The 21,743-nt window shown below is 45.6% G+C and overlaps 1 protein-coding gene across 8 annotated transcripts in view; it reads right to left on the bottom strand.

Moving 5' to 3' along the window:
* LOC144122137 (PHD finger protein 12) overlaps window positions 1-21,743 on the bottom strand; it is a 148,732-nt gene that overhangs the window by 48,765 nt on the left and 78,224 nt on the right. For all 8 annotated transcript variants that reach the window (XM_077655693.1, XM_077655695.1, XM_077655692.1 and 5 more), the window contains 2 exons: window positions 18,052-18,134; window positions 13,183-13,323 (listed from right to left, as the gene is read on the bottom strand). In XM_077655693.1, coding sequence (XP_077511819.1) covers window positions 13,183-13,323; window positions 18,052-18,134 — 224 coding nt within the window. The remainder of the gene's footprint in view (window positions 1-13,182; window positions 13,324-18,051; window positions 18,135-21,743) is intronic.

Here is a 21,743-nt window from a genome sequence, read left to right as displayed (position 1 = left end):
CATCTTGTCACTCTCATTCAAGATAGCAGTCCAGTCAAGTGAGTAGTAGTGGCCATCTCATAACTGGGCCAATGCAACATCTATTTTGGGTTAGAAGACATCTTCCAAGATGTTCTGTATACATTTCAAAGCAAGGATGCCTGCTGCACCTGTCGAATAAGATTTCTTGTGGATGTACTAGATCTTCACTTACTACCTTCGGTCTAAATTAGCGCTGCATAACAAAAACTGCCACAGGGTCTTCCGTGCAAGCACAGGAAACATGAAGGAATACAAGCCCTGCACTCGCCTTACTCCATCAGAAAACCTTCGCACATCCTTATACCAGATTTTACAGCTATCTTTACCCAAAGATTAAAAATTTTAAGAACAACAACACGAATTAGAGAAGGACTGAAGGAAGACACACGTTCCAAGCAATAAACCTTTAGTTGCAAGTCAGTGCCTGTCCGTGTGTGTCTTCCTTCAGTCCTCGTCTTATTCGCGCTGTTCTTGAAAATGGCATACCAACTCGCCCCAGCATCAATCCTAATGAGATTAAAAATTTACCAAGGCAACATAGGTGGAGGCAACTTTGACCATGTTGCCGATCACCGCATGTGCTTTTTGTACTTTGTAGTATTTTTGTACTTTGTTCAACTGCATAATTAAATAAATTGAAAAAAGAAAAACTTTTTGCCTACTGCGCTTCTGGCCAAACTTACGGAACCAAATTGTAGAGCATGCCAAAAAATGTCTAATAGCTCGCATTCCTGGTATGCCCACCCAATGGTCTCTGCAATGTTCATGTGGAGAACTGCTCATCAAAAAAGTTACGAAAAATATTTTTGTAGCATGGAATTAGTCTGGTCTAAATGCGACAAAGTATTGGTTCCTATCAAAGCACCAAAGACAAACTCAAAAGTGAAAGATATTCATCCGCATGCATACGTGTTCTACAACCTTCATCCGTAAAGTTTCGAGACTGGCTTATTTTCTTCTCTAGAAATGATTCCCCAAAACAAATGTTGGTGCGTTTGTGTAGCGCCATCTTTTCGGGCTACCCTGAGCTATTTATGTTATTTGCTGTGGCAACCGCTAGATGGCACTACATGTAGAAAAATACATTGTCACTAGTCGTTTGCGCATTCTACTGTGAGTGAATGTGGAGAGATGACATCCACCTTGAACAGTGTGTAAACATAAAATTCAGTGTGAAGCTTGGCAAGACAGCCACACAGATGTATGAGCTCTTTCGTGACGCTTACGGCAACGAGACATTATTGCGGGCGCGAGTTTTCGAGTGGCACAAGAGGTTCGTTCCAGGGAGAACGTCAGTGGAAGACGACACAAGGCAGTGGCGCCCTTCAACCTCACGGAATGGCAACAATGTGGCTCGGATCAAGGAAATCGTACAGCAAGACCACACCATTACAGTCCGCATGCTATCAGATGCTCTCGACATTAGTAAGGCAACATGCCACCATTTTGCGTGACAACTTGGGGAAACGAAAGCTGAATGCCAGACTTGTGCTACACTCTCTCACACAGGACCGGAAGGACACGCGGGCATCAGTGAGCGCTGATTTGCACTCCGAGGCAGAGAAGGATGCTGCATTCGTTGATAGCATCATTGCTGAAGATGAAACATGGTATTTTCAATACGATCCTCAAACAAAGAGGCAGAGCGCCGAATGGCAGTCCACAAGCTCTCCGGCGTCGAGAAAGGTGTGGCAACCGAAGACCAAAACAAAGACGATGCTGATACTTTTCGATGCCAGAGGTGTCATACACCACGAGTTCTTCCCACAAGGGCAGACGGTGAATCAGGAGTTTTAGCGTGCTCCAACACATGCGTGATGCACTGGGACGCTATCACCCTGACTTATGGGCATCTGGACAATGGAGCCAGCCTTCTCCACGATAATGCAAAGCTGCACACTGCTCTCAGCCTTACAAAATTTTCCGCAAAGCACAGCAATACTGTACTTCGCCATCCGCCATACTCGCTTGACCTCTCCCCATGCGATTATTTCCTGTTTTCTCGCGTGAAGGGAGCCCTAAAAGGTCGCTGGATGGGGAGTGTGGAGGCCATTCAAGATGCCACGACAAAGGAGCCGACAGCCCTGCCAAAAGAAGCGTTTTCCAACTGTTTCCAAGACCTCAAGAAGCGTTGGAAGCTGTGTACAGACTGAAAGGGAGACTATTTCGAAGGGGTGCTGCACAAATGATTTAAATGTTAAACCCATTTTTTTTATTGGACTCAGTCTTGGAACTTTACGGACAAAGGTTGTACATAAGAGACCTTAGATGCCAGTCAAAGCTGTCTTATTTCAGTGTAAATAGCACTCTTTAACGGGGTCCAACCCCAGCCAAGAAAATTGTGTGAAGCTTGACCCATGAGGGCGACCCATGCGACCGTAGCCGGTCCACTGGCCGTGCTTGTAGATGGTGCCTTGGGACCTGTGTCGCCAGCGCACGCATTATGTAATGACAGCAGCTTTGTCACCTCGCTCAGCATGCATCACTAGGACTGTGTATGCACCTCTTGCGCCTCCTTCGCAACGTGCACTGTCTTCGCCCACTACGAGACTCGCAAGACACTGCTGTTGACGCATGTAGCATGTAAATTGAGCTTTTTCTGTTGCATTTTCAGTGGTCACAGGATGCACTAGTTTCCTCCTGTTTAAGTGCAAAGATTTCACTGCAGCTGCATATGCGGCCATGTAGCTGAAGCAGTCTTGTGAGGAAGCCCTATAGACATCTGCAGCAGGATGTCTTGAAGGCAACTTGCTTATGCCGACTTGTAAGCGTCATGCACCGGTGAATATATGTATAATCCATCTAAAGACAGCTTCCCACATGTCTTTTATCTAGACATGTTTCAAAGGTAGTCATGATATTTATAAAATTCTGCTAGACATTTTGTGCCCAGTAAAAAATTTTCCACCGGGTTTTGTCCATAATGGCCCTTCTAATGCTAATGCATTAAAAAGAAAGTCCGCCATGTAAACCCCTTGTTCTTTGCATGCATTGAGGCCACTGCGTAGCTTCTTCAGGAATGGCCTCACAGCTGGGAGGAAGAGCGATACTCATCAACGCCGCTCCTGGCGCCCTTTCCTAAGCCCCAATATTTGTTTTCTTTTTGTGGCAGGTCATAGAGGAGGCGATTTGAACGAACCTGAACTGACCTGCGGTCAGTCATGTCGACAGTTAATATCGTCTTTGCTGCACATCAACCATGCGGGCCTACTTTGCCAAATCTGCGCACTTGCGATACAAGCAGTGTAAGGAAATACCGTAAAATACCGAACAAGCCCTTCCACCCATGCAAGGGCCCCCCCTAACTTCACTGTTAATTTCACATTTCAGCACCAATCCAGGAACCCCCCCCCCCCCCCTCCCCGCCCTTATCACGCACGGCTCCCAGGCTACAGTGAACAGGGAGTGACAGTGAACAAGACTATTCCCAGGCAACACTGGCCTGCCCCATCCAGTCCAAGAATCCAATCCAATCCAATCCTGCTTTTCAAGCCATTCGCATGCCTATTCATCATGCGCCATTTGTCTTGTCTTGGCGTTGTCAAGTTGGCAATGCATTCGTACACAGTGGCGAAGAAACTTGGTCATACAATGGCATTGGGGAAGGAATGTTTGCCAAACGTCTCGAGGCTTCAAGTTCGACCAGAAACGGACACAGGAATGGGGCAAAAATTTCTAGACGCTGCTACAGCAAAACTTCGAAGAAAGTTGAATAATGGCACGCCGTTTAGTGAATGCGTGGATGATGCGTTATTCGAGTACTTCGAGCAGGAAAGAACGGCAGGACGTTTTAAATCCATGTGCACTGCGCTTTTTTCTTTTTTTCTGGCGGGAAAATGTCGCCATTGAATTTCAGCACCGTTCCGAGATAGCGCCCCCCTCCTACTTTGCCAATAATTTCAACTTGCGGGGGTGGGGGCGCTTGCTCGGAATTTTACGGTATGATCTGCTATGCTCACTTACTGCAAATCATGTAGTCGATGGTTTGGCGGTATGCCGCCTGGTCAGGAATCATGGCTGATGAAGTTCATAGGTCACTGACCATGGTTGAAAAAAGAATGACGTTTCGGGAGTGCTATGGCTCCCAAACAAACTGTGTGTGGCAATCAGGTTTGCTGTGAACATGCAAGGGGTGCTATAATGAACAAACAGTGCGTGGCGATCGTGTTCACTACTAGTGGGCTCCAATCCTGTGGCCACAAGAATCAACAATGCTTAAGCTTGTTTACACCGGTGTTGCAGTGAATACTTTTCCAACAATGAAACACACAATAATCCACACTGATGCACAACTCTGCAGATCTGTGTTTAGCATGATGGGACGAAAAATGCCTTTGACTCGCTTGCAGTGTGCCGCTTCTCAGATCAGGGATAGTCAAAAATGACTAGTCACATTAGAAAGGCTGTCTTAATTAACTACAGTGCCAGTAAGTCATTTATGCAGTATGTTGTACAGGCATCGAGAGACAACAATTTGAACTGCTTGCACTTTCTAACAATGGTGAGATGCTTTTCTGGCATACAACCTCCAAGATCAGCTCTGTTGTAGCAAGCTGTAGCATGGGTGACACCAAAGCAATTTGACCTGCACAGCATACATTCGCTGCTTGGCTAAGTTGTAGCCAGACTTCACAGATTGTTTGTTCTGTAAAACTTCTCGACCAGACAAGTCCTGAAGGCACGAGTTGGGCCAAGCAGTGCCAAGTTGGCCTGCTTGGGCCAAGCAGTGGCCTGCAGTATTCTGAAATAAATAAATAATAAATACAGGCCTATGTGATTGTACTACTTTCTATAGACCTCCTGCATGTTTGTAAACAAACGAGGTGGCGCTGCAGTCGCTAGCGGGCTCGTGGTAGGCAAAAGGTCGGGGAGTGGCGTTGCGGATAGGTGTTGAGCGCGGGTTTTCAAGGGTTGTAAGTGCGTTTCCAGTTCCTGCGAATCATATCAATGGTTTATGCTTCGAACTTAGTAATTTGTCGAAGTACACGAGCTCGCGTTGGCCACATGCGGCGTATTCAGAGAAATAGTTTACCACTGTGTATTGTATATATGGTTAGTAGTAAAGATGTAGAAAGCGTTTCTGCTATTGATTTATACGCTAGGCATTGAATAAATAAGTTCCGACACTCTGCACTAGCCGGAATGATTTTACTTCGGGACAGTAGTGAGGGGAAGTGCTGGCGTTGCTTCGTCGGAGCAGACGTGCCCTCATCGTCTGTTGGCATACGTGTCGCGCTGTGCGAAAAGTGGGGACAGCGTCGTGTTCCTGACCTCCTCTGTCTCGCTTAGCGCTGTTTTTAGCCGCATTACCACGCACCAGCCAGGCCGAGTTGTCCTCTTGTAAAGCTGGTCGATTTGGTGAAAATTTTTGATTTCTAGAATTATTATAGCAAAATATCGAGTACAAATTTATAAATTACGCTTTTTAGATGTGTGGTCGTCAAAAATTGTGAGGTAATTTCTTTGATTTCAGTGCCGCATTTCTTTGACAAAAGCGAAAGCGAAGAGGCCATAAACGAGGAAATAAACTTTAAGGTTCGTTTTCTGACCTCTCAAATTTTCTGCGATTGGATCACTCACCTTCGTAATTCGCATGAAAATCAAATCATTCCATTTGTTGCAAACTATTCATGAGACGTTGAAGAGCAAACTAAATGTCTCGATTTTTTTTTCCTACACGTGCAGTACTGTTATTTTTTGTAAGAAACGTTTTCATGTAACTAGGCATGTAAGTACTAATCATCTAGAAAATGAACTAATCGCGTCATCATACTGAACAGGGCTTTGTGTACATGCTGGCATAAAAAAAACTGGGCACTATCTACTCAATTATTTAAGACCTTGGGGTGACTTGACGAGGGTTTTAATTATAAATACCCAGAACTGCACCAGGTATAGCTATAAATAAAAGGAATTACTGAAACTAGCGTAGGAATTTCATACTTGCATCAAGTTTAGTTACATATCGTATGCATAAATAGCGAAAACACTTTTCATCGCCACGTCCCCTCTCAATCTCGCCAAGTGTCTGTTAGTAGCACGCCTGTGGCTGCTTATTTTCCAAACAAGCTTCGCGATCTTGTACTACCTCATGAAACATGACACATGCATGATGCAATGAAAAAGCATATGGCGTTTAGCACACTTAAGGTATGCTATTCTAAGCACACCAACGCGACCGCCCAAGATTGACACAACTTACCAGACTTCTTTGTACTCGAATCAAATAATTACGTCGTCATATCAAGAAACAGTTTCAATTAAATATTAAATGCCATAAAACGCGCCATTAAAACATGCTGTGCTGTTGCCGGCGCCCCGTGCACTCCGGCTCAACGTGATAAGTACGTGTGCAGCTACATGTCTTTTTTTTTTCTTGAGCGATTATCAGCCTACTATCCTGATGTTCAGGTGAATGAACGCAGTAACTTGCATGCTATGAAGTGCATTGAGTGGCAGTGCCTATCGACTCTCAGACTTCGCGCTTTACTATACGTGGCCAAATGCCTGTTAGCCAGTTTCCGAATGTGGCATTTGTGTGCGAGAAACCTATCGAGACTAATTTAAATTTTTTTTATGCTACTATGCGGATCCAGCAGTGACGCAGCTGGTCAATACATGCTGCTTCTGCAGTGCACAAGCTTGAAGCAGCCGCCGGTAGCTGCGCTAGGCACGGGCAAGCGGAACCTGTTTTGCCTGCCATGCGAAAGTCGCTGCTAACATCAGCGCCACTGCATCTTCGTGACGTCGCGGGGTGAAGGAGGTCTATAGGCAGCAAATAATTTTATTTTCTATTGCTTGCAAAAAATTAAAGTACATCTACCTGATTTTGGGTAGGCTTCATCCTTTTTCTTAAGGTGTAAGCCTTACTTAACCAAAAACCCGAGCGTGTGTGCACTCGTGCATGTATGCGTGCATGCGATAACACCCTATGGTACCCATAAAAGATGGCATCCTTATGCAACCTGGCAGTTGGCAGTTAAATTAATGATTGGTCGCGCGAGGTTGCTTCGGACAACCTGGTCCACATTAGTCCCACTGGTGGTAGCACCTGCCATCCCAGGGCAGTGGCACGCCACTTAAGGGGGGGACACTGGTCTTAGACCTACTTTCCTTATTTTTAGTCCAATCCTAATAAAACTGTATCGTGTTGCTCTGTATTTTATACTGATTTCAAATCTGAAATTGCTTTTTAATTAATTCACTAGTCCCTAAGACAATTAATTTTAATTAGTCATTTATTAGTGCCTCGGTACAAAAAAATGGCTCAATAAAAATAATTTTTAACCCATGGCTACATAGTATGGTGAGTAAAGAGTACAATAATCAAAGCAGTTTTTCCATTTTACCCTCATTAGTAATTTTACAGCTCTTAGAATAGCAGCATTCAAAGTGTGAATATCGTGCATCGATAAACTTTGCAAAATTACAAATTCTTGCAGCGTGATTCAACAATTGTGCTTCGATTATTGCATACATTGTGCCTTCAGCTTCCCTTAGCAAACAATATGACATGTCTACCTGTCCTAGACGTTGAGATATTGACGTACTAAGACAGCCAGGTGTCCAAAATTTTCAGTGTTAAATCACCTTCTCCAGAACAAATTGAGCCCACACAGCGATCTAAATTTAATATTATAGTCAAAATACCGATTTCCTGGAGGAGAAATCTGGTAGAGTTGAAGAATAATAGCTATAGGCTCCAAAAAGTTCATTTTTAAAAAATTGATTTTTGGGTCGTTTTTTGGTCCCAAAGACCAGTGTCCCCCCCCTTAACCACTGCACCACTGTGCCAGGGGTGGTACAACGACTTCCAGGGATTTATGAATGTTAAGAGAAAGACCAATCGTACATATATGGGCAATAACACATTAGCTATTGTGTCATACCCTTAAGGCGGAGCGTGGGCTGCAGTGCGACAGCGGCTACGTAGAGCCATGCAGAGGTAGAATTGCCAGCTGCGTGGCATCGGGTTACATCACGCCACAGCGTGCTGTGACTGCCTCCACAAAGTGAGCGGGCAGGCTTACACTTTCTCACACGTAAGCAGTCTCAAGTGTCTCTGCCAATTTTTTTTTCTTGCAGTGCAGTTTGCAAATGTGCGCTCTGCTTGAAACCTAGACTGACCACTTGCCTGCATCAGGGCGTCACCAAAAGCATGTCCTTAAACAGGAAAAAATGGCCAGCAATTTGAATGCATGAGTGCATGGAATGGTTACTTCAACAGCCTGCACAGCCTGTAACACTTGCCTCTGTGTTTGTTACAGATGGGACCACAATCGCAGTGCTCAGCTGTATTTCACATTACAACTCTTGCTTCACTAAACTGTCAGGCATCCAGACTCCTTATGAGATTTCAGTGTATGAAAGCTGCACAGGGAGCACCAGATTGTTGGTATTGGTATGTGGGGCTTAGGCTGACTGTCACAAAATTCGACGCATATTCGAAAAAAACGGCGCTGCACGTAAGCAATCGCGCCCGCGCAGTGCTCCTCAGGTCGTCGGACTGTCGCAGTGCTCGATGAACAATTGTGTTTTGTTTGTTCATCTCTCTCTGTTGGTGCACTATAGGTGCAAAGGTTTCGTTGAATTGTAATCACTCTCGACTGTTACTTTGCACGTGTTGCATTGTATTTGTAAATCACTTTGTATAGGAGTGATTGTGAAATCCTCTGTATCATCTCTTAGCTGTATAAACTTTGTTTTGTTTTGTGAACCTTTGGCGCCGACCCATTCTTTGGCTTGCGACCGGCGAAAGCTGGGCACCAAAGGACCAACCCCCTTGTCACTTGGCAGCTGGTTTCAGGCTGAGCTTGCCACGCTGAATCGAGGGCATCCCCTTTGTGACTGAGACCGCTACCCCACACGCTCTAAGGGTGTCTGGGAACGCACGCAAAAGCGCGCGAAGTGGTGACATATTCTGGCGTCCGCGATAGGATGTTTGGTGTTTTGTAAGCGCAAGGAACGGAGAAAGAGTCGGAAGGTGTTTACGAAGAGGTCGTAAACGAGAGCTTAGCAGCAGAGCGATATTGTGAGGTAACGCGCAGAGGCGGTTGGATACGGTTCCCCGAGTTGAGCTATGCTTGAGGCTTGAACAGCTGGGATTCCAAAATGGATCTGAGAGATATTGTTAAGTTGGGTCGTCAGCTGGGCCTGGAAGAATCCGAGATTGCGGATTGGGTGAACCAGGAAATAGAAGGGAGAGAGAGAGAGAACGAAAAGAAAAAGAGAGACAGGGAGGGATGGCTAGAGAAGCCGCCGAGAGAGAAAGAGAAATAGCTCCAGTAGCTAAGAAAGCGCAAGAAGCGTGCAGAGAAAGGAACAGAGCACGTTATGGTGCTGAGGAAAGGGAAGGTGCCCAAACAGAGGTAGTGAAATTCGAAGTGAAGCCAGGAAGAGAATTTCAACGAGGTAAAGAGATTCCCGTTATGAGGGATAACGAAGAGAGAAGTAGGAGCGAGCTTCAGCTCATAGCTCAAGGCAAAAGAAGGGGCAGGAGCGAAAGAGTGCCAGAGCCCTCAGTGCAATGCTACCGTTGCAAGAAGGTAGGCCACTACGCCTCTGATTGCCGTAGCAACGTAACCAGCAAACGAATGGCTGTTTGTTTCAAGTGTGGAGATAAGGGAGAGAAAGCTGCGGCGTGTCCAAGTCTATGGAAAACACTCCAAAAGGTATCGCATGCCTGTGCCTCTTCGTACCACAGAGAGGAGGAAAACGTAAGTGCCGACCGCGTAGAACAGGCGTACTGGGAGAGACCTCCAGTGTTATGCACAGTTACGTGCTTCAGGTCAGGGTCTCTAACTGAGGGAATGCCGGTTCTCACCGGAAAAATTCGGGGAAATTCGATTTCTGTTCTGAGAAGCACAGGAAGCACCGGTGTTTTCATCGAAAGAGAATTGGTTACCAATGAAGAACTTACTGGAGGGATGGCCCCGTGTATTTCGCGGATGGTTCCGCTCAGCTGTTGCCTGAAGCCAGAGTGCACGTGAACACTCTGTACATTAATGGAGAAGTGACAGCACTATGCATGGAGCGCCCGCTGTATGACCTTATCCTGGGCAACATCAAGGGTGCGAGATCGCCGAATGACCCAGAGAAATGGGCCACCGATGTGGTTGACGAGACCGTCACTCCCAATACGGAAGAAAGGTCGGTAGGCGAGAGGTCTTCAGGAAATCTGATGGCACAAGCACAAGAGAAGGCTGAGAAGATGGAGCCTGATTCGTTAGCCTCTGTCGAAAACAAGCAGAAGATTAACGAGCCTGATTCTCTAGCAGCCACAGAAGAGGTTGTAACTAGCTCCACAGGACAGAGTTTGGTTGAGGAACAGCCAGTTCCTGCAGCTGAAAAAAATTAAAGAGAGTGACGATCAGACCGGAGTGTCGCTTCCTCAGGAAAGTGGGTGTGTGGCTACTACTGAGGTAGTAGGCAGTGTGGAGCAGGCCAACCTGACACTTGAGTCAGAGAGGACCTTAAGGAAGGCACATGATGTTGAGGAAAAAAGCAGGACCTTCACTGAGAAGTCAGAGTGCTGCACGCCTGATTGTTGCAGTAGCGACCATGAGGCAGAGTGGTCGAATGTCAAAGAGGGCGAAAGCTCCTGCACACTTGCCGCTGAGGAGAGCACCCTCAGGGAAGAACCGGAATCTGTTCCGAGTGAACCGTCGAGCAGCGATGAGGCCTTTCCCGATGAGGAAGGTCACGAAAAATTTGCCTGTGAGAAAGGCGAAAGTGCAGTGGAATGAAGCCCGAGTGCACTGAAAGTGACGAGCTCAAGAGAGGAACTCAGGAAAGAAATTCAGTGCTCAAAAAACTAAAAGTAACCGAACCAGGGGCTTCATCACGAGAACTAATCTCCAATAATGCAAATGAAAACGGGCCTGCCCCGAAGAAGAATGTGGAAGGAAGTACAAAGGAGAAACGAGTCGGATACCACCGAAGTGGGTGAACTCGAACTGCAGAAGCCCTGGAGAAAATTGAGGAGAAAATTCAGGAAAAAGCCGGTACAAAAGAGAACCAAGGTGAAGACAGCAAAGTCGGGTGCAAGCAAGCTGCACGAACATCGCAGCAACGTTAGAAAGAAGTTGAGACCAACAAGTCCAACTTTCAGAACGGACTCGGTGTGGAAGCGGAAGTGCGACCAAAAGAGCGCACGCGAAGAAGAAGAAACCCACGAGAAGTGGAGCCGTTACGAGCGAACTGGCCTAAAATCTGTTCGCAACAGACGCGCTAGCCGATAGGAAATAGGAAGGGCTTACAGTCTGAGCAGGAACACTCAGAGCAGTATGAGTAGGAAGCAGAGCCAAAATCGCCTCAGTCAAAGAAGCCTCAGTCAAAGGCGAAAGAAGAGCAGAGCTCGCGACAGGAAGAAAGGCCAGATTCGCGTGAAACAGAGAAACAAAGATATGACGGAAAGCTTGAGAGAAACAGTACTGTTCCGAGCACACGTCGGCCGAATGTGGAAATGTAGGTGCAAGAATGACTTGAACCTGAATGCTCCCTTTTTTGTATTAAGCTAATGTGTTGCCGAGTTGCGGCATGTATTGAAGTGAATCTTCACAGTTGTCAAGTGTTATGTGCGCGCAGGCATCATTGTATTGATGTGTGTATTTTGGCATTCACCACTGAGTTTGTGAGCGCAAGCATGTGCGCACAAATTTTTTTTTGTGTGAATATTGTTGCACAATATTCTTAAAGGAAGGGGCAGTGTCATAAAATTCGGCACATATTCGGAAAAAAAAAAAAAAAAACGGCCCTACGCGTAAGCAATTGTGCCCGCGCGCGGTAAAAAAAAAAAAAAGACAGCGGGGAAGGACCCCCGGAGAGCGCGTAAACCTTGCGTGGGCTTTCCACTAAGCTCGCCGGCGCGGCGCCAAAGTAAACACAGCCACGAGCGGCGTTGATTTCTCTAGAATGTATGAGTAGTTTCTACTCATCGTCAACGAAGAGGGCATGACCTCGACCACGCTAAAGTGATATTCACTCCCCTTCGCTCTCGCGGTGGCATCTTCGCATGCGAGAAGGAACCAGAAATTTCTCGAAGGTGGTCTCCGCGCTCGACCAATGGGGTCGCGCGCCCGGCGCGAGAAGGAGAAGGAGTTTGTGCAGTTGAAGCTGCGTGTATGTGCGCGCCTGCCCTGGCACGAAGAACAAACAGACGCGGACTGCGCCTATAAATGAGGGGCTGCAACCGCTGTCGGTTAGCCCGAGCCGCCGTTTAAGCTTCTGAGAAGCGCGCCTGCTCGACTCCAGAGGGAACACCACTCGCCCAGCCACAGAGCAGCGAGGCAACGTGCACCAGTCTGCGGATTGGCCTTGTCGTGCTCCTCAGGTGTCGGACTGTCGCAGTGCCCGGTGAAGAATTGTGTTTTGTTTGTTCGTCTCTCTCTGTTGGTGCACTATAGGTGCAAAGGTTTCGTTGAATTGTAATCTCTCTCGATTGTTACTTTGCACGCGTTGCATTGTATTTGTAAATCACTTTGTATGTGCTCGTAGGAGTGATTGTGAAATCCTCTGTATCGTCTCTTAGCTGTATAAACTTTGTTTTGTTTCGTGAACCTTTGGCTCTGGCCCATTCTCTGGCTTGTGACCGGTGAAAGCTGGGCACCAAACGACCAACCCCCTTGTCACTTGGTAACTGGTTTTCGGCTGAGCTTGCCACGCTGAGTCGAGGGCACCTCCTTTGTGACCGAGACCGCTACCCCAACACGCTCTAAGGGTGTCTGGGAGCGCACGCAAAAGTGCGCGAAGTGGTGACACTGACATTGCACGTCAAAGAACCTCAGGTGATCAAAATTAATCCGAAGTGCTCCACTATGGCATCCCTCCTAGCCCCATGCTTCGCTTCGGGACATAAAACCCCATACACCAATACCAATCAACTATAAATTCAGTCTGAAGGCTACTGTAAGGTGTTCAGACTGCCCGCGCAATTTCCACACTCTGAGAACATGAAGCGGGGCCAATGTTTTCAGGCAAAAAATCTACTGCTCCCTCCATTGCACAAATGTCTGCCCCAGGGTAGACACACACCTCCTCAAAAGCAGTGGTGACCAGCTTTCCTGCTGTGATGCACGCTGAATGGCAACATGACCTTTCTTTCTTTAGGCAAGGACAGAAAACATGGTAGCAAGAGAATGGATCTCCTGCAGCAACACTCACAGGTCGGGGGGAGCGCACAGCAGCGGGGGAGGAGACTCTGCCTGCGGAAGGCCGCTTCTCCGAGAAGTCGCATGAGTACAGCACGTTGTCCACCGTTGTGCCATGCTCGCTGTAGTTGAGCAGCTCGTAGTGCTTGCCAATCTACGCACGCACAGCCACCACAAAGCAAAATCTTTCAGGTGCAACCTAATGCATGCTTCAAGAGGGAGGCACTCGCTTCGGTGCAGACAGGAAATAAGCAAAGGCACGAGCGCAAGTCAAATGCATCAGGGTCACTGGCCTTCAACAAGACTTGCACGCACAGCTCTTACTAGCCACTCAGTCTCTCTGTGACTTCCAACTTCACTTTCCCGAAGCGCAATTCTTCCAGTGCCTCTCACAAACTGTAGTCACTCTATCCAAGCTAGCTTTCTCACCTCACCCTCACGCCTGTGTTTCTGCCAGGTTCTCTGGGCATCTGTCACCCTATTGAACCACCACTTCACTATGGTCACCTAACAGCATTTGTTTGGCAGCAAGCAACACATATGTAGTTGACCTCTGGCATATCGAATTATTGTTTATATCGCATGATCAAAATATCCCCTTCAAAGCGCCGTGCAAAAGTACAACATTTCTGGCTATCGAACTTGCATTCAGCAGAACATCTGATACAAGGTCTGCTTGATTTGGCTGCACTCGCTGCACCAGTTTCATAAAGTTCAATGGCGGTGCCATGAGTTTGCAGCGCCAATTCAGCAAGTTCATGTGCAGCATGGCACTTGCTGCTTCTAAAACGTAACGGCCGAGCGCAGGCTGAGTTGTCTGCTCGTCTTGGCGTTGCCTCCAAACTGCAGCCAGTTGCGTGCTGCCCACTTGAAAGGCCGCCAACAGCCCAAACCAAATGAAAAATTTTCAAACAGCAATTCGCGATGAAGCGTTTCCATAAATTAGCACCAGGAAATCCTTATCTTCCTGAATTTAGTTGCTGCATGCGTTGCCAGGTTCATTCAAGAGATATGGGAGAGGACTCTCTCCTGTAGTGGGTGTAGTCAGGCTGATGATGTAATGCACGTTAATTTACGAATATATGCGTGCTTAGGCAGCTGCTCACCTAAAGGACTACCACCATTTCATAAATGTGGCCATCCTATGCTCCCTCATCCAGGCATGGGCACCGCCATCTTGCTGCACTTCCACTTTGGAGAGTGCAATCCAGACAAGAGCACTAGGCGGGAACTTTTATAAAACAGATATGAGACTGCTGCACTCCTTGGAGAAAAACTATCTGCCTTGGATGATGATTGGCAGCTTTATAGGGATCAACCAGGAGCTGCAGAAAAAAAATTGAAGCAGCTAAACAGAAATTTGCTAACCACAATATAGCGGCACTACTACACTCTGCTTATGTAAAACAGTCGACACTGCCAAAGCTAGCACACCTCTTTGTGCAAGCTAAATCCACACTCGAGAAAGTGTGGACTCGATGCAGTCCTTCAGAAGGACCGCGTCGAAGGACCGCATCGAGTAGTCACAATAGGGCGAGCGATCCTGTTAAAATCTTGCCTATTGCATGGTGCATTGTAACCTGCACACCTCTTTAGCGAGCATAACAGCAGGCGTGACAACAATCGGAAGGCCTCTGTCACTAGGGAAAGAAAAAATAGCCTGGCAGCGTAGTTTCAGTTTCTGAGCTTCACCGCTGCCCCGCGGCAACTTCAAATGTCGGCCCGCGCATTCACCGATAGTCCAATCCCAGCTCCGCTCAGCTTATTTCTTTTTCCTTTTTAGAAACCGCCTCGCCGCTCCGACACCACAGTGTGTTCCCCGGCCCCTTGCTTGTATTTGTGTTGTTCTTCTAGCACTCCAAAACGGGTGGCTCGTCACGGGCCTACAGGTGTTAGCGCGATGGAGCCGCCTCATAAGGCCTTACTGCATCTTCAGCATTTTCGGCAGCATTTTAACCGGGCATTTCTTCTGGTCCCTTGAATCCCGAATGAATGAGGTTTAATAGTCATCATGTTATTTTTTGTTGCCAGTCTGTCATTTTATAGATTTTTTTTGCATGACTTTATTACAGTTTGGATACTGTTATGCTCTCTAATCAAGTAGTATACATTTCTGTGCATATCATGTTTTTTTATATGGTACTGAGGCAGTCTAGTTTTGTTTATTTTAGTTGCAAAGACCATACACTATTTTGAAAAATATAAGGGCAACAACGTTTGCTTGCTCATAGTTTTCTGAAATTTTTTTTTGTACTGAACAGATATTCGATTCGATATTTGAAGCCATTTTTTCTTCATATTCGTATTCGACTCGTATTCAAAAATTTCAATATTCGCACACCCCTAATAAAAAGTAATGCCAAGAAGTTTTGGACGGTGGAAATTGCAGAAGGTAGAAATCCTGAAGATCTCGGAATCACAACTTCATAAATCTTTTTTTTAATAAGACCACCTTCCCCCCTTAATTAAACTATAGGCAGTGCAGAATAAAGCAGTTAGACTTATAACTAGAAACTATTCAAGTCATTCCAGCACAGCTGCCACCAAAGCATTGATAAACTTATCACCACGGGAGAAGAAGGGACTGCTAGCACTATTATTTTGTGTCTGCAGACTGTACCATAGCAATTCCTCACTCGCTACGTGCTACATCAGCCCAGCCCACCGTATATTTCTACACTCAGATCTTCCTTTCAGAATTGAACTTAAATCTGCACGTACCAACCCCCTTAGTCATCCTCCATCGTTTCTTACCATCTATCACTGGAACAAGTCACCAGAAGACATCATTTCAACATCAAAGCATGACTCCTTTTTTTCAAAGATTTAAAGAGTTTTTTTAACAAATTCTCAGCAGAGAGGCTTCATTTATGTGCATGCTCAATTTTGAATTTTTGTTACTGTTACTAACGAAAGTTTTTTTCTACATACATTTTATTTGTACTTTTGTATCTGTATTGTAAACTGCAAAGACAATAAAGTGGCTATCGGTGTGTGAGTAGTTCTTGGGCTAGACCTGGCTTGGTGGTTAAAACAGACCTCATTATTCTTGGGTTCGCCCCTCCTTGAGTCCTGACAACATGTATGTTTAGGCTGAAATATTAAATATTTGCTTCCTATGTACCTACCCCTTCTCTCTAGGCAATGCATGAAAAGGCCTTCAGAGTATATGCATAAAAATTAAAAAGAAAAAGCAGGCCAGTGGTTGGTTCCAAAGCACCATCCACTGTGACTTTGATGCGAGGCACACTAGGCCTAGCCACATCCATAAGCAGTGCACTGCCAGTACGCTGCGGGCGGCAAGTCGCTGCAGAAAGTGCACCCTTTGTACAGGTGTGCCGTGTTCGTGCTGCTAGGTTACAGACCAGCTTACCTATTTGCATGTTTTGTACATTTAATTACTGACCTAATGAAGTATTTAGTGATCCTTTGCAAGTATGATATATCCGGGATCGGCTGTATTTGGCTGCATCAGGGGCACTCAGCACAGAAGTCAAGGAATCCCTCAACACAGATAAGTGGCAGTCTAAATGCCAGCGCTACGCTGTCCTCGTTCTTACGGTGCCAGCAAGCCCACCGACATGCAGCAGGTGCGGCCAAGGCCACCTATGGCTGTAACAAAGTAGCAGCTACAGTAGAACCGAGCTTCAAGGGAACCGAGACTCGTTTGAATCATCAGAAGTGCACCTTAATATGATCCAAGCCTGAATGCAATTTGCTGTATTGATATCTATGCATACAAATAATTAAATTGGATCTATTTCTCTATGCAAATGTAGCTGAATGCTTTAGCACAACATAAAATATGGGTGAAAGGCAGTGATAAGTGCGTTTACTCAAGTGAGGTCGAAAAAAGTTATCAATAATGCGCTGGTTTTGCAATAGAGTAAAAACCTAAAAGGACGAAAAAAAAGGTCGAAATGATTCGAAGGTCGTAAAGTCAAATAGCTACAAAAATACCTCCTGAAACTGCTTTGCACCGCAGCAAACTTAACTGATGAAAAAATAGGCAATGGTCGTCTGCTTTTAAGTGAAAAACTGCGGCAATGACAGTTTTACACAATTCCGTCATTTTGCAGTGCATGCCCGCTGTCAGAGAAAACCGCACTGTCGGAGAAAGCAGAACTGCTCCAAAATAGTAAAACCTTCTACAGCCTCCTTCACAGGTGTGACGCAGTTGCAGTGTAGCCTCCTCACATGCGGAGGTGTCCGTGTAAAGAGGCTTCACAACACAATGAGCAGCTCATAATGAGCGTGCATTATCGATGCACACGACCATGGAGACGGACATAAGGGAAACGCACATTTGCGCTGAATAGTGAGATGCCCTCTAAAAGGAAAAAAAAAAAAATACCAGCGACACGCCAATTAGCATTTGAACCAGCGCACAGCTGGGCTTAGTTCACAGATGCGCGCCTGGCAGCTACAATCGTCGCGGGCTGGTAGCAAAGCTTACAAAACGAAACAATGCCGTGACGGGGCAGCTCCAGTCGATACGGCCCTCCTTTAGGCTGCATCAGAACTAACCGGCTGGAGATGCCAGATTTTCAGTTCACACAGCGCCACAAACCGGACTCGCCCGACCTCAGCTGCCGCTTTTTTTGTGCACTGAAAGAGTCAGAGCAAGGCAAAAGAGCTTGATTTCACCAAATTTAAGAGAAATTGTGATGCAAAGGGAGCGGCTTTAAAAATGCATAGAAAATATAGGCAGGCAACCAAAATTCTGAAATTTGCTTTAATTAACCGAAAGTGTGATCTCTCTGAGTTTTGAGTTACTATCTAGAGTTTACTGTAAAATGAAAAATGAAACTTTGCTACAATGAAGTAGTAGAAATGTGCAGGCAGCACATGAAGTCCCTACTCGTTAAAAGCAAGGACGCACCTCATCGAAGAAGATGCAGGCATGCTTGGCAGAGACAAAGTCACAGTGGCCAAAGTCCCCGAGGCACACATCCATGTCAGCACCTGTGTCCCAGCAAGGCGGTTGGGTAAGCACACGTCAAATGCACAAAGCCAAACCCGATGCAATGTGAGCATGTTGTGCCAGCACAGATATGCTGCGCTAGTCCTCCACAGCAGAAGGCATACCCCTTGTTCAACACTGCATACGACAGCCCCTCAAGTGGGAAGTGAGGCTGGGCCAAATTTGCCCAACAGTGTTCTAGCGCTTGAAATGCTGCCAGTGGTCTGCACTCAGCCAGCCACCTGGAGAGAATGTGAAATCTGACATCAACTACGTGCAACATGCAGAAATTCTTAATTTTAAAGCCTGGAATGAAACACCAAGAGCAAGACACACCTCTGGAGGAGCAGCTTATTGTGCTGTGTGGGGTTTTATGGCACATGGGCGGCTAAGGCCATCATGCGCCAAACGCCAGGTATAGAAAATTGTCTTGTGCCGGATTTTATATGACAGAAATGAAGCGGTGGTGTAAAGGACCTAAAATGTTATTTCACACCATCTAGTGAAGGTAAAAGGCAGAATTTTTCAAAATGGCCAATGGTAAAAGCTTTAAAAACGGTCAGGTAACCTCAGCGGCCATCCTTTGCAGAGGAAGAATGTCGAGGCCCCCAACCAATGAAATACACACCTCAGTATTCTTCTCAGGAATGAGAAAGTGGCTGAGGTGTATTACATAAAAGTGAGGCATTCAAAGTTCATTAAGACAACCAACCTGTCGTAAAAAGTTAAAAACATAAGAAATGTCAACAATTGCATTATCACTCAAGAGTAGTGCTGGGTGAAATGGAATGCATTGATTCTAAAATTGACTAAAATACTTCTTTCTTGGCTTTTCTAGTTTTGAACATGTAAATAAGATATGGTTTAGTGTGAGCTCATCGCCGCATCTTTCACAAACGGGTTTGGCTTCTTTTGTCAGTAGGTAGTTGTGTGTCAAGTGTGTGTGTCCTATGCGAAGGCGACATAAGATTACTTCAGTGAAATGTTCCTGGTGTCTGCATGACTTTCATTCCCCCAAGGTGGGCTTTATGAAGTGTAGTTTGTTGTTGGGTTCATTATCCCACTCTTTCTGCCATTTGCTTTTATTTTGTTATGTATGAAATTCAGGCAGTCTTTAAAAGGTATGTTCACATTTTTGATTTCACCATTTTGAGCTTTTACTGCTGCGGAGTCTGCTCTCTCGTTACCCTCTATGCCGACGAGGCTCGGGACCCAGCAGAACTTTATCACATGTCCTTGTGTTGCGACTTTTTCTGTGCTGTGTATGATGTGGCCTACTAAGGGTTCAACTGCATTTCTTGACTGCAGGGCTGTGAGTAGGCTGAGGGAATCTGTGTATATTATACTCTTTTCAATGTTCTCATGTACTATTTTGTCCACAGCCATACACACTGCGTAACATTCGGCAGTAATGATTGATACATAACTTGGCAATCTTACTATTTTTCCCATTTCCCCTGTACTGCGGCATTTCCAACGTGCATCGCTGTTTTAGAGCCATCTGTGTAAAACTCCATGTAGCTTGAATATTTCTCTTTCAAAGCCAAGTATTCTTGTAGTAGATGTTCATGTGGTGTTTGTTTTTTACGAAACTGTGTTAGTGTGAAGTCGCAAGCAGCGGGAAGACAGTACCATGGTGGCAATGGATCGTGCCTCGAGGAAATTTTTGGTAGAGCATCTAGTATTCAGAGTTCATGGCATGCATCTTCAAAGCAAAGTAACAAAGGTTTGATCGATTGTGGTTTATTATTGAACAGTCTTCTAGATGTGCACTTGGTAACTATGGGATAACAAAGGTGTTTTGGTAAGGATCTTATTTTTAGTACATATGCACAGGTAACTATTGCTCTTCTGTTTGCAAGAGATGGTTCATTTGTTTCTGCATATAGACTGTTTATGGGGGATGTTCTGTATGCACCAGTTGATATACGAAGATGCAGGTTATGTACGGGATCCAATTTTTGTGAGGTATGACGGTTTTGCAGACCCATACACAATGCATCCATAGTCAAAAATAGACTGTACTATGGAGCGGTAGATATGTAAAAGGCATAACCTGTCGGACCCCCAGTGTTTTCATGAGAGTACCTTCAGTAAATTTAGAGATGAGAAGCTTTCTTTTTGAGGGTGTTTATGTGGGGTAAGATTGTGAGCTTTCGGTCAAAAGTTATGCCTAGGAATGTATGCTCTTGTTTTACTTGTAGAACACTTTCATTCAAGTGCAGGGTGGGATCAATCAATTTCAGTGAGAAAAGGACAGCAACTGTTTTTTGTGGAGAGAACTTAAATCCATTTTGGTCTGCCCAAGTTGCTAGTTTGTTCATTGTAAGCTGTATCTGTCTTCCGCATGTTGATAAGCTGGAAGATGTGCATGAAATTTGAAGGTCGTCAACATATACGGAATACATGATGGTCTTTGGAATTATTCGCGATATTGAGTTCATTTTTACAATAAAGAGTGTGGTACTTAGAATACACCCCTGCGGTACGCTGTTTTCTTGGATGAATTTTTTCGAAAGCGTGCAGCCTAGACGTACACGAAAGGAACGGTCAGAAAGAAAGTCTTTTAGGCAGTTCAGCATCCTGCCACGAATACCTAGATCTGTGAGGTCACGAAGAATCCCATACCTCCAGGTGGTATCGTAAGCTTTTTCCAAGTCAAAAATACTGCTAGACAGTGCTGTTTGTGTATGAATGCTTCACGGACTGTGTTTTCATGACGGACGAGATGGTCATTTGTACAGCCTGCTTTTTTAAAACCACATTGGTGGATATCAAGAAGTTTTCGCGATTCAAGGATGAACATTAACCTAATATTTAGCACACTTTCAGAACATTTAGCAAGGCAACTCGTAAGTGCTACTGGCCTGTAACTACGAGCCGAAGTTGGCGGTTTTCAAGATTTCAGGAATGGCACAACCACGGCGTTTTTCCACACCTCTGGCATTTTTCCAGACTGCCATATTTTATTGAAGAATTTTAGAAGAGCTTCTACAGCATCTTCGGAGAGGTGAGCAAGCATTTCATAATGGATTTCGCCTGGGCCTGGTGCTGTCTGTTTGCCAGCCGAAAGTACTGTACGGATTTCTTGTAGTGTAATTGATTTATTGTAATGTTCATTTGCACTGCCACTGGTCAGCAGTCGTTTTTAAGTTGTGTTCTTGTGCTTCAAAAATGATTGGGTGTAGTGTGAGGAGCTAGAAACTGTGGCGAAGTGTTCCCCTAGTTTGTCGGCCTGTTCGCTAATGCTTGTTTGTGTATCCGGAGCTGTTAGGAAAGGAATTGTAAAAGGAGTAAAGCTGCCATTAAGTTTGCGGACTTGCTCCCACATTTGTTTCAATGTAACTGAACCATTTATGGACGACACATAGTTTTTCCATGAAGTTTTCTCAGCATTGCGGCATATGTATGGTGCTTTTGCTCTCGCCTTTTTAAAATTTGTGAGGTTGCCGTGGGTGGGGTACCTTCGGAAAGTTCCCCAGGGTTTGTTTTGTTTCTTTTTTGCTTCTCTGGACTCTTGTGTGTACCAGAGCTTATTATTTTGCCGTACAACTCCTGGCGATTGAGGAATGGCTAGACGTGCAGCCGCAATGATACATGTTCTAAAATTT

This window comes from Amblyomma americanum, chromosome 2, assembly GCF_052857255.1.
Source record: "Amblyomma americanum isolate KBUSLIRL-KWMA chromosome 2, ASM5285725v1, whole genome shotgun sequence".
NCBI classification, from domain to species: domain Eukaryota; kingdom Metazoa; phylum Arthropoda; class Arachnida; order Ixodida; family Ixodidae; genus Amblyomma; species Amblyomma americanum.
The sequence above is the reverse complement of the archived record's forward strand: the minus strand, read 5'-3'. Positions and strand labels throughout refer to the sequence as shown.